The following is a 12,210-nucleotide window of genomic DNA, read 5'->3' on the forward strand; positions in this document are numbered from 1 at the left end:
GACGCAGCGCCAAAGGAAGAACCGGAGCCAGCCTCCCACAGGCTGCATTCCTCTGAGCAGGAACAGGAGCGCGTCACTTCCCAGGGAGGCCCCGATCTGCTACCCCCGTACAGGCCCGGGGGCACCGCCGTGTACGCGCGGCCCCGAGGGGGCAGGGAGGGCAGCGCCGAAGCGCTCCCAGCTCCTTCTTCACCCGCCCCAGCCCCAGCCCCAGCGCTGCCGCCCTGGCCAGCAAGCTCACCTGCTCCCGCGGGGCCTTCCGCCCCGCCCGGGCCTAGGCGCTGCCCTCTCCCGCCCGCGCGGTGGCCTTAGTGCGGCCCTCCGAGGGGTGCCGACCCCTGCCAGGGGCCCCGGAGGATGGTGGCGGGCACCGGTCGCGACTCACCAGCTGCGGGCCGGGGCAGGGCCGATGCAGGGCGGCAGCCCCGGCGCTCCCGCAGCGGCCCCGGTTTGAATTTGGCGCCCGGCGCAGCGCTGGCCCGATCACGTGCCGGCCTGCGCCAGTGAGCGGCGGCGGGGGCGGGGCCAGCCGGGCCGGACCAATCGGCGCACAGGGCCAATCGGCGGCGGGGGATACGTATGTGCGGGCGGGACGGAGCCCGGGCCGCTGCCGGGATCGCATTGTCCCGCCCGCCCTCGTACCGGGACGGCCGCTCCCGCCCCGCTGGGGCAGTGCCGGCAGCTTCCTTCAACCGTGCTGCCCGCGGCTGGGAGCCCTGCCGAGCGCCGGGGCCGCCGGCTGTGCGCTGAGTCCTGGTGAAGAGCTACGGGGTTTTACCGTTTAACGTGTGTGTCGCGGCTGCAGCGGGCTAGCGGGGCCCGCAGGGCGCCCTGAGCACGCTGCCACTTAGGTAAGCAGTCAGGCTGTTGCAGTCTCATGCCCTTCTCATGAAATGTTACCAAATTTCCTTGTGTGTGCCGATCTATGGTAAGTCAGGTTGGGTGAACACGAGCCATCAGTGCTCCCAGGTGGCCGGGAAGGCCAATGGCACCTGGCCCGTGTCAGCAGTAGCGGGGGCAGCAGGACCGGGGCAGGGATCGTTCCCCTCTACTCGGCACTGCTGGGGCACTCAGAGTGCCGTGTCCAGCTCCGGGCCCCTCGCCTCAGGAAGGACACTGAGTGCTGGAGTGGGTCCTGAGAAGGACAGCAGAGCTGGTCTGGAGCACCAGTCCATGAGGAGTGGCTGAGGGAGCAGGGAGTGCTCAGCGTGGAGAAAAGGAGGCTCAGGGGGACCTTATTGCTCCCTACAACTGCCTGGAAGGAGGGTGCGGCCAGGTGGGGATTGGCCTTTCCTGCCAGGCACACAGTAATGGAACAAGGGGATATCATCCTAAGCTCCCCCAGGGGAGGCTTAAGTTGGGTATTAGGAAGAAGTTCTTCACAGGAAGGATGATTAGACATTGGAATGGGCTACTGAGGGAGGTGGAGTCACTGTCCCTGAAGGTGTAGCACTTAGTGCCACGGTCTAGTTGCCATGGTGGTGTGTGGCTGTGGGTTGATGTGATGATCTCAGAGGTCTTCCAACCTAATTGGTTCTGTGATGTGTTTTCCAACAGAATATTAAATACAATGTTACTTCAGTTCAAACTTATTCATTAGGCAAAACAAACAAACAAATCATGTAAGATCTGTAGAATATAGAAGGGAGATGTCAACTGTGTTTTGTGAAAAAAATATACAAAAAAACAAACAACAAACTTAAAGTCTCTTGAAATTAAAATGTACAGGTAGTTAGCAACCAGAAAGGGAAAGAGTTCTGATTATCTGAGCCTTATAATATCTTCTTGGCATTACAAACAAGACTGAAATAAAAAAAAAAAAGAAAATCAGTTTTTAATTTTTTTTTTCTTTTCATAGCTGACTTGACATAACTGGATCAGTAGGTCATCTGCTCCCATTCCTGCAGTGCATTTCTAAATCTACCTGAAAATTGACAAAAGGTTCAAGAACTACTGTTGGGAAAAAGTCTGCCTTGAGATGTGTGCGCTGTGCTGTTGCATAAATGTTTTGCTTTTGTTAAAAACTGCATCTGAGGTTTCCAAACAAGTCTGTCTTCAAATCCATTTATTTGCCTTCTAGAGATTCAAGAGCGTTTTAGCATCTCCTCGGGGTGCTTCCTTCTTTCTTCAATTGGCTCCAACAAGCATCATGAGGTTTCTAAGTGGTTTCACCACACCTTTTGATGCCTCCGAAGAAGAAGTGTACCCACAAGGCCAGGAAGGCAGAGCTGATTTTCCTTGAGAAGCCACGGGCAGGACCCATCCATTGTTATGAAGCTCCACTGCATTTGGCTGAGAATCCCAGACGTGTGCCTACAAAACCTGTGGAGCTGAACACCTCTGCTGCCTGGGTTGGTACAAATTATCTTCCCTCCTGCATCCCACAGCAACAGTTTTCAAGTTTCTCTTGCATGTCTTAACAGAAAGTTTATCTCTTCTGAATATGGAAAATTATTCCCCCAGACCTGAATTCCCTCTATCAGTCTAAAGCATAAATAAGTGCTTGAGTTGCTTTGCATTCTAAGAATAAGCACTAAGGTCTTGGCTACTTGAAGACATAAACTGTGTGCAGTGTTTACTGATTAATGAATATTTGTCTTCTAGAAAAATTATTCCCATCAGGAAAACACTGTTTTCCTTGGCAACCAAAAACCCTGCATGAAATAAACCTTAGGGGAGATTTTTCTTATTGACTTGCTGTTTGAAATAACTGCTGAACTCTCAATGTTACATGTTGAAGTACTGGGTGTATTGTTTAAATCTGACACTGCTAAATTTAGAGAACACAGGTTTCCACTTCAGAATGATTTGTTCTAACTTGCCCTCTTTTCCATTTCTGTTTTGAGTAGTTTATCTCCATACCAATTTTCTGATGGGTTCCTTTTCTTGGGACTGTTTGCCATGTCCTAAAATACTGCTTAGATTGTATAATGTAAAGATTTATTTTTTTTTTTAAGCAAGCAGCTGCAGCAAAGACAGACTGTTCCTGTGCAACAGTTGTCATCACCTAGGGGAGCTCTGTTTAAACATTATTGCTGCTTGGCTCTGCTCTTCACAAAGCAAGCTCAGGAAGTGTGGTTTCAGACCTGCATGAAACATTCCTTTGTTCCTGTTGACCTGCAGGTATTTTTGTGATGCCTTAACCTTGAAGTAGAACATCTTCAGTTATTTCCTCTTTCATTTTTTTTTGTATCTGCTTGAGGCAGTTAGCTCTACGGTTTGTGAATCACTAAGTAAAATAACTGCTGTGAATAAGCATTCATTTTGTTTGGAAGAGGTGGAAACATCCACTCTGGTAGCTCTTTGATTCCTAAAATACAAGTATTCTAAAATTTGTTTGAAGCTATCAGTACTGAAACTGTTAAATATTTCTCAGTTTGGAAACTGTGGTAGGTTTGTAACTTCTGGAGGCATCCTCTGCAGAGTGTCTGTTAACTTGTTTAAGTGGAAACTGGTTTTCTGCTCCTCTCTCTCCTCTTTGGCATTATCTGAGTTTTTCATACCTTTTCCACTGCTAGGTTCCTGCATAGGTAAAACCTACCCTACATGTTCTCTGAAGCGAGGAAGACACATCCTTAAAATCAGGGACTATGTCAAGTATGTGCTGGTATACAATTATTACAGAATCGTTTCTCTTTTCCTGCACAATGGCTTTGGATTCAAACAGTTCAGCTGTACATCAGACAATCACCATCCTTAGTTAAATTGCACTCAGTGTTTTGAGGAACTGTGTAGGAACTTAGGAATGCTGAAAGAGATCTGTCGTTACCGTAGCAAGAACTCAGTTTGGTGTGCTCTTGGGAAAAGCAAACTGGAATCTGAAACAGAGTCAGACTCTTTTGTTGACAACCAGGAAGACAAAGAACACAGTAATAAAAGGATTTCCAGGGTCTGAGTCCAGAATAATTCAAAGAAATACAGATTGTTGAGCTTGGACCATCTTTTCTACAGGAGGTTGATTGTAGAAGTGGATTTTGGGTGATCTGTTACTCCACAATACAGAAATTAACTCTTTTGAAACAAAGATGTTTAATGGAAGATTTTGAACACCATATTAGTATATCTAAGGGGATTGAGCTAAGTGGGCATTCTTCAATCATTTTGTATTGCTGTCCCAGGTCAGCCTCTCCTTCTCTGGGGAGGCTGAGGATTTAGTTCTTTGGATCTGTTTGAGTTATGCTAAGATACAGAAAGAAAAATGATCCATTCTGAACTTTCTTAAATCTGCAGGGGTTACAGGAGTAGACACCACTTAAATTTCCTTTAAAACCCAAATCTTGAGTTCTTTGTGAGCTGCTAGAGAGCAGCTCACTTGCACCCCCCTGACTTTCCAGAGAAAAGTGGCAGAACATGGTGTTCAAGTTCAGAGGTATCTCATGTATAGCAGCTTTCTTAGTGACTCATTTGCTTTGCTGCAGAACAGATTACTCAATAAACACATTGAATAAAGGTGGGGAAGTAGAATTGTCTGTAGGAAAGGGTTGTGTTTTTTATCTTATTATGTCTTTCCCCTCAGGTATGCTCACAATTTGACACAACTAAGCCCGTGGTGTTGAAAGCGTGCCAGAAGAAGCGTCGTGGTCCTCACAAGCCCTATAATCAGTATGCTAACCACAGTTCATTTCATGCAGAAGTTTGTCGAGGAGCTGTAGCCTGCAGATTTCCTCCTTTAACTTTTGAGAATCCAGAAGGACATGCAGTCCCTCCGCTGGATGATCCAAATTGCTTGAGAAAGAACGCACAGTGCTCTCCCAACCAGCCTAAGAAAGGCACAGCAGCAAACACCAACATCCAGGTGAAGAGTCCAGAGAACTGTGGAGAGCTTGCTGTGGATCAAGAAGTCCCTAGTCCATCAGATGCAGCTGCACGTGTTCCTTCCCCAAGGAATGGGAGATGCAGCAACACTGTATCCCAAAGCAGTCACGCCTGGCATGCAGAAGAAGAGTTGCCGTTGGGTATTGATCCCTGTGGGAGAGGGGAGGCGGCAGCAGTACTGGTTACAGACACTCCCGAGCACGAGTACGGCCTCAAGGTCACCTGGAGACGGCGGCCGCACGTAATGAAGTACCTGCGGCAGCAGGGCAAGCTGAGCGCTGCGGACATCCTGGTGAAGGCAAACATGGAGCTCTCGAGGAGGCAGGCGCACCCCTGACCCGGCGGGAGCCGCCGCTCGCTGCGTGCAGGGACACGCCCGAACAGAGGCCGGCCCTTCGGGGCCCAACAGGGGACGTGATTCGGCCAGGCCCTCTACAGCGCCTGGCAGAGCCTCCGAGAAACGCCGGGGCGGGGAGGGGGGAGCTGCGGTCTTTTGGGGAGGTCTTCCGTGGGGAAGTGTGTCTGGCAGGGCTCTGTGCCCCGCGCGGTTCCCGCCGGGACTGTTCCCCGCTCCCGGCGGAGGCGGCGGGCGGCTCCCGCACCGAGGGACGGGGGCGGCCCTTGCGTTCCGCCGCGCGTGCGCGGCGCCGCGGCCAATCGGCGGGCGGCGTGCTCGCGGCCCCGGCCAATGGAGGCGCGCTTCAGTGCCGCGCGCCGTTGCTAAGGGCAGCGGCGGGCGGGGGCCCATAGCAACGGCGGGGCCGCGATGGACGGAGCGGGGGGACCCGGCGGTCCCGCCGCCCACAGGTGAGCAGGGCTGGGGCGGCAGCGTCCCCGGGGCCGAGCAGGCCTGGGCGGGGGCTGCCTCGCGTGGCAGCAGCGCCCGGTGCCGGGATGAGCGGCCGCAGCGGGGCCCGGGCGGGCGGAGCCGCACGGCAGCGGCCACGCGGGTCGGCGCTGCCCCGGTGACACCCGCGTCCCGCTGACGGGCGGCAGCCGCGCCGCTGCTTTATGTGCGGGTGTGTTTTATGTGCTTCGTTCTTCAAAGTTGGTGTACATCATCTGAATGCTTTTAGATTAAACCGGTTTCGTGGTGTCTCGGTCCACGCTTGGTTTCTGGGCGCTGCTGTGAAGCGTTTTCGCCGTGTTATTCAGCCCCTCTGCTCTTCCTAATGAAGCTGTCTGGGTATTTAGTATCACTCTGGTTGTGCCTTTGCAAGGAAAAAAGGGGGAATAACTGAAATGAACTCGACTGATGTAATAGGAAAAAGAGCTGTGAACTATGGAGAAGCGGTTTTGGAAAGACTTTATGCTTGTGGCACTTAAGTAGCTCAAAATAGAAATGATTTGAAATTAAATGTGAGTGTACTGGCAGGCAGAGAAAACGGGTTTTGGCAGAATTGGTGTGATTGCAAAAAAACCCAGGAAAATCTTTGTGCCTCTGTTTGGATAGGAAGAAGTAAAGCAAGTGAAGAGAGAAACCTAATCTTTGGGTAGTGAAATGATAATGAACACAGTGTAGAAGAGAAACAGTATTTTCTATTACATACATTGTTGCATTTGGTAATTTAAGGAGGATGAAAAGCAACAATAGAGTTTCAAAGGGTGCTGTAATTGCTTGGATCCACCAGATCTGCTATGGAACATTAGATTACTTCTTTGTGCAGACTTGAAAGGCCTTGGGTTGTTTAGCAGTTCTGGAAACAATTTTTAAGGAAATGATGTCCAGATATGTGTAAATTTCCCTGCACAGTAGACGTTTGACAAAGTTGACGCTACAGGAAATAATGCTGCTCTTCTGATAACCGTTCTACTGGCATAATTTCTCTCTGCTGAGAAACTTGTCTCATGTGCTTTTATGGGTGCCCCCCAGAAACAGTCTGACAATAATGGCTGGTCATCTCATGGGATAGCTGCTTCCATCCCAGTTTATTAAAGAAACATCCATTTCTTTAGCTTTCTTAGTCCCCATGCTTAAGGTAAGAAAACTAGAATATACGAACCTAAAGAAAAGTACATAGCTTTAAAATAGACCTGTAAGGCATGTTATTTTTAGAGGTTTTTGTTTTTCTGAAGCCTTCATCAGCATTGTAATAAATTTGAGGAAGAGAAATGTCTGTGTTCTTAGATGAAAATAGTAAAATTATGCAGGAGTTGTTAATCTGGTTACTGGAATTCTTGTTTGGTAAAATAATTGTCAGTTGTCCAAACAGTGGATCTTATGGAAAGGTAAATGTGATACATAATAATTGGCACTTCATGGCAATGAAGATCCTACAGGTAAAGCTTAACAAAGCTGCACATGAGAACTGGTTGGCAGCTTTTTTTTTTTCTTTTTTTTGCCATTTTTTCTCCCGGGGTGGAATGCTTTTACTATTGAACATGTGAAAAATACACATAAAGATATTGGAAATATTTTATTTCTGATGGGCAGAGTCGAATATTACCAGTCAAAAATGTAATGCATATTGTTTTGTAAGTGTGCTGTGGGATACCTGATGATGGATAGACAGCAGAGATCTTGGATTTGAGCCATCTACAGGCTGTCACTTGCAAATACTGTGTTGTGTTAGCCTTTCTTCCACTGGAACCGGCTACATCTGGAGTTGCTCAACTTCATTTTAAAGTTTGGCTTTCAGGTAAACATGGCACAACTGTCTTAATGCTTTAGAAAATGATAAGCTTGATATTGCTGTTTTATGGTTTTGGTAAGAGCTAGACTGTCTCTCTTATTTGGGAAAGTCCATTTGGAGACTTACCATGAAATTATTAGCGTAGAAACACTCAGGTAAAAGTAATTCTAATTTATTGTAAGCTTTTGAAATATTGTGAAGGAAACTTGTTTCTTATGGCATGTATGTATTTTAGAATCTCAGAGACCAATGGACTTTGCCCTCTTGCACAGTAACCACACAGTGTACAGGAATACTTAGAGCTTCCCACATGCTGCATTCCAAATATGCTTCAGCTTCTGACTTGCAGATGTCATCATATAAGAGGAGCAGAATTTTGAAGGGGCAAAAGTCTTGACTGAGTCTACAGAGACTACAAAACTGGATGTCAGCTACAGCGGTCCTGCCCTCATTTGGATGCTTCCTTGGGGTCCAGACATGCATCAGTTAGTGGCTTTCAGTTTCTGAACTCTGGAACTCTGGGATATTTCCTCAGTGTCTCCCAAAGTTAATGAAGAAAAACAGCCTGTTGCCAATAAGCTCAATTTCCAAAATATTAAGAGCCCATGGATTAAGAGAAGTTGAAAACTTCAAAAGTGGTACTGTTGTCTGGCCAAAAGCCCTTTCCGCATTTTAAAAACTTGAATGTAGTTGAGGTTGTCAGGAATGTGCCTGCTGGGCTTGAGTATTTTGTATAAATGCAACATAATTTTGATTTTGAGAAGAAAAAAGACAAAATACTTTGCTAATTATTTTAGCTATACTTGTAAACCAGAGAAGACAGGTAAGTTTAAAATTCCTTTTAAAAGCCTTTCAGCATCTCTGTTAGTCTTTGGGCATTTTTATTTAGCCACCAGTGACATTCTTAAAATTAACAAGCAATGTTTGTTAAATTCCAGGACTTACAATTCTGTAAATCTTATCCTTGTATGAACGAGAATTGGCTTAATAGTCTGTTTGCTTCACCCTGTTCAGCTCTAAACATTATAATGAAGAAATCTGTCTGAAGTGAGATAAACCTGGAAGTATTTTCTAAGTGTGGTTGATATGTACTCCTTGGAGTACAGATTCAACTGAAAAGCCTTTTGCAATTTGGTGTTGCTGCTGTTAATGTGAATGAAGGAGTCACCTCACTTCTTGTGATGTAGACAGCAGTGGCAAGAGAGAAAAGGGAACAATGTGTGACTAAAATTTCTGAATACAATTTGAGATTCACTTAGTAACAGCAATTGCAAAGAAGCATCCTAAACATCCTAAAACTTTAGGATGTTTGAATTATCTCTTTAGTTTCTAGTTAGCTCTTTTCCCATGTCTTATCACCTAGAATTTAGGTGATTGGTGACCCATTTTTTTTAATAGAGAGCCATTACTTTTCTCTTCTGCTGTTTTTTTTTTTTTTTTTTTTTTAATCACAGTGTGGCCTTTGTAGGAGTGGAAAATGCGCTGACTTAACATAATTATGACTTGGTATGTGTGAAAGCTTTCTGCAACCAGACTTGCACTGGGATAGCTCCAGACTCTTGTTTTGTTGATGAGGCACAGCTGAGTGATCTCCAAAATAAAACTGTGTTGTAATTGGGTCATGGGATGAATTCTCTTCTAAGTGGATTTGCTGATATGCCTGGAGATGTTGCCTTAAACTACTGCAAGAACATTTATGCAAACTCTTCCTTCTCTTTAAAACACACTCTGTGGGATGTTTGAACTCTTAACTGCCTGTGTTCTTGCTATAGGAGTCTGGGTGCTTCTACATTCCTTTCTGACTTTGCATTCTTATATGATATCTGAGGCAAAAAGAGCAAGAACTAAAATCTAGCAGTGATATCTTGCTAGGTCACCTAGTTTGAGATCAAAATGACATTTTGCTGTTTCTGTCTCTTTAATAGCTTTGCCTTTCATTTTTTTGAAAATAAAAAAAAAAAATCCGGACGGGGAATAAATGTCTACAATCACTTCTAAAGTGTCAGTTCAGAAAATTTCATGTTCCTTTCCCTATTTTTAGTTTGAAATACTATTACACAAGTACAATTCATCTTGTCAAGTGTGATGCACTTATTTTCAGGGGGTTTTGTTACCTGGTCTGGGTTAAGCACAGCACGTGCTATTTATCTGCTGCCTTTGTTGCTAGGAGAGAGTAATGGCTGCTCTACATTTCACTGGCATCCTGTTGTAATGAGGTACAACGTCAGCAGAAGTGACAGGCAAGGTTTAATAATTCACAAACAGAAGATCACAGGAGACAGAATTCCACCCCCCTGGCGATCTTGCTTTCCTCTTTCCTTGGGCTGAGGTGTTTCTATAAGTGAAATGACCATGGGGATGTGAAGTATGTAATTGAGAGGACATTAAATAGAAAGGCGAATTTCTGCTTGTAGAATAAATTTCTCTTTCTTTTCCTTAGCAGAAACCTAAGTTTCGTTAGGTTCAACTGAATAAACCTGAAGCAGTTGTAGTGGTGGTAAGGAGCTGAAAAGTCCTGAGTCATGGAGTCACGAGCTGTGAGCTCTTGAAGGAATGTGCCTAACAGGAGGTTCCTTGTCTCCCTTTTCTTGAAAGAATTATAATAAAAACTCAGTTGAAACCCCCTGTTTGGCTACACACTTAAAATATAAGTTTATGTGCGTATTCATATGATTGTGTTTTCTGTGCCACCCTCTCAGCATTATGATGGCTTTGGTTAATGGCTTGTGTGGATTTCTGGCTTCTCTTGTCCTTCCTTCCAGAAGATTAATTCTTTTGCTTTAGGTTTGCAGAAATGAATTTATTTGAGAGTTGTGGCTAAGGAAAACAAGAATCTCCTTTCTGTTCTCCCAGTGTAGTATAGCAGAGAATGACAGAGGCTTTTGTTTGCACTCCTCTTTGTAGTTCAAATAGAAGTCATACTAGCTTCTGTGCAGAGTGCTGATTTGTTTTCCTTGCTCTGTTCTCTTGTTCCAAGTAAGAGGCGTTAATCTTTGGTACTTGATAAATCACTTTTTGAATGGTGTGTAAAACACTAAGCAATACAGTAGTCAAAATAGTTCTGAGGTCAATATGTAACCTTTTCATCATGCTTTTATTCCTGTTGCATTTTATTGAAACAACCTATATTTTTTATTGTTATCTGGTTTGTGCTTTCACACTTGGGATCTAAACTTTGACCTCTAGAACCCAACCAGACAGAATCGCAGAGGCTGGAAGGAGCTTCTTGAGATGATCTGGAGCAGCCCTGCTGCCTAAGCAGGGTTGGCTGGAGCATATTGCACAGAATGATGTCCAGTTGGGTTTTGAATATCTCCAAAGATGGAGACTCTACAATCTTCCTGAGCAACCTGTTCCAATATTTGGCCACTTTGTCTGGAAAATTTTTTCTTGATGTTGGGTAGAATTTCATGTGCTTTAGTTTGTGTCCATTGCCTCTTGTGCTGTCAGTAGGCACTGCTGGCTTTATTTGCTTTACACCTTTCCATCAGGTATTTATACACATGGATAAGTTACCTCCTGAGTCTTCACTTCTCCAGGCCATTCTCTCAGCCTCACCTCACGTAGAACCTGCTCTGGTCCCTTGAGCACCTCTGTGGCCCTTTGCTGGTTTTGCTCCAGTATGTCCATCTCTTTCTTGCTCCCAGAAGCCCAGAAGTGGATGCAGCGCCCCATGTGTGGCTTCACCAGCAGAGGGTTGGTGTCACTCCCTCGGCCTGCTGGCAGTGCTTTCCCTGATGCAGCCCAGGATGCTTTCCCTTGAGAGAGTGAGTTGCTGGCTCATGATAAACCTGTCCACCAAAACAATATTAATCAATTTCTGAAAAATGAATCTCAATAAACAGCATATGTTTCTTTCTTTGTTTAAGCATAATTCAACTTTTCTCCTATGGACCTTTCATTTCTCAATATTCTGTTACTTTACCTTATTGGGGGTGTGTTTGTGTTGGTGTGTAATAGTGAAGAGAATTTCCCACTGAGGTTATCATTCTGAGATGATAATTTTATACTGGGATTTTGTGCTTCCACAGATACCATTTTGAAACTGAAGGCAGGTGTGATCTTTGAGTGGTCATTTTACTTTGTCTGCACAGTTTCATTTTACCTTACAAAATCTGGAACAAGTACTGTAAAGAAAATAGAAGCATGTTTCTCCTGTACTGATAAATCCTTTTTTTTTCCATTGTCTTGGCTGTGGTCAGTCAGTACTAAACTGCATTGTTATTTACGTAGTTACATTTGGCATGTGAACATTCCCCCCAAAATGGATGCAAGTATGGAAAATTTAGTGCTGCAAGGATAGGCTTGCATAAAATTCACTCATTTTGTGGGTTTAGCCAACAAAAATAATTATTACCTGTTAATATTTTATAGCAAATAATGTTTGTAGCATGTACTCCTCAGATTAGTTTTGGCTTGAATTCCTTTTTTCAGCACAGTATTCCTGTTGCTGTGAGTTGTCGGGGCAGCTGTTTTGCCACAATAGAGGTGAAACGTATCCATATACATATAGATACGTGCAAAGAATACACATATAATCTTCAGAGCACCAGCCTTTTCAGGTTTGGTTTGGTTGTTTGGTGTTTTTTTTGGAAGAGGGTGGTTAGCAGGGAAGGGCAGGTGGTGGGTGTTTTGATTTGGGTATTTTTGACATGCTTCTGATCTGTGTGGCTTTAAAGAAAAACACCTGATAATTTCACATTAAAATTCCATTTTTAAGCCTGCAGGTAGGTAGAAGCAGAAGTTTTAAATGACTAGCTTG

The 12,210-nt window shown here is 45.1% G+C and overlaps 2 protein-coding genes across 2 annotated transcripts in view; both read left to right on the forward strand.

Annotated features, from left to right (window-relative positions):
• Positions 1-1,778: 1,778 nt before the first annotated feature.
• On the forward strand, positions 1,779-5,527 carry RHNO1 (RAD9-HUS1-RAD1 interacting nuclear orphan 1). Its single transcript, XM_041460638.1, has 2 exons — positions 1,779-2,351; positions 4,517-5,527. The coding sequence occupies exons 1-2, from the start codon at positions 2,184-2,186 to the stop codon at positions 5,150-5,152; spliced, it is 804 nt and encodes a 267-aa protein (XP_041316572.1). The 5' UTR covers positions 1,779-2,183; the 3' UTR covers positions 5,153-5,527.
• Positions 5,528-5,557: 30 nt separating this feature from the next.
• The window catches only part of TULP3 (TUB like protein 3), a 32,335-nt gene continuing 25,682 nt past the window's right edge, over positions 5,558-12,210 (forward strand). The window contains exon 1 of the mRNA XM_041460637.1: positions 5,558-5,622. Coding sequence (XP_041316571.1) covers positions 5,582-5,622 — 41 coding nt within the window. The 5' untranslated portion in view covers positions 5,558-5,581. The remainder of the gene's footprint in view (positions 5,623-12,210) is intronic.

The sequence above is a fragment of the Pyrgilauda ruficollis genome, unplaced genomic scaffold (assembly GCF_017590135.1).
Source record: "Pyrgilauda ruficollis isolate IOZ18807 unplaced genomic scaffold, ASM1759013v1 scaffold146, whole genome shotgun sequence".
In the NCBI taxonomy this organism is placed as follows: Eukaryota; Metazoa; Chordata; class Aves; order Passeriformes; family Passeridae; genus Pyrgilauda; species Pyrgilauda ruficollis.

Coding starts and splice junctions, on each gene's coding strand:
- RHNO1 (XM_041460638.1), top strand. CDS start 2,184: ATGCCTCCGAAGAAGAAGTGTACCCACAAGGCCAGGAAGGCAGAGCTG. Junction 2,352..4,516: donor TGAACACCTCTGCTGCCTGG/GTTGGTACAAAT, acceptor CTTTCCCCTCAG/GTATGCTCACAATTTGACAC.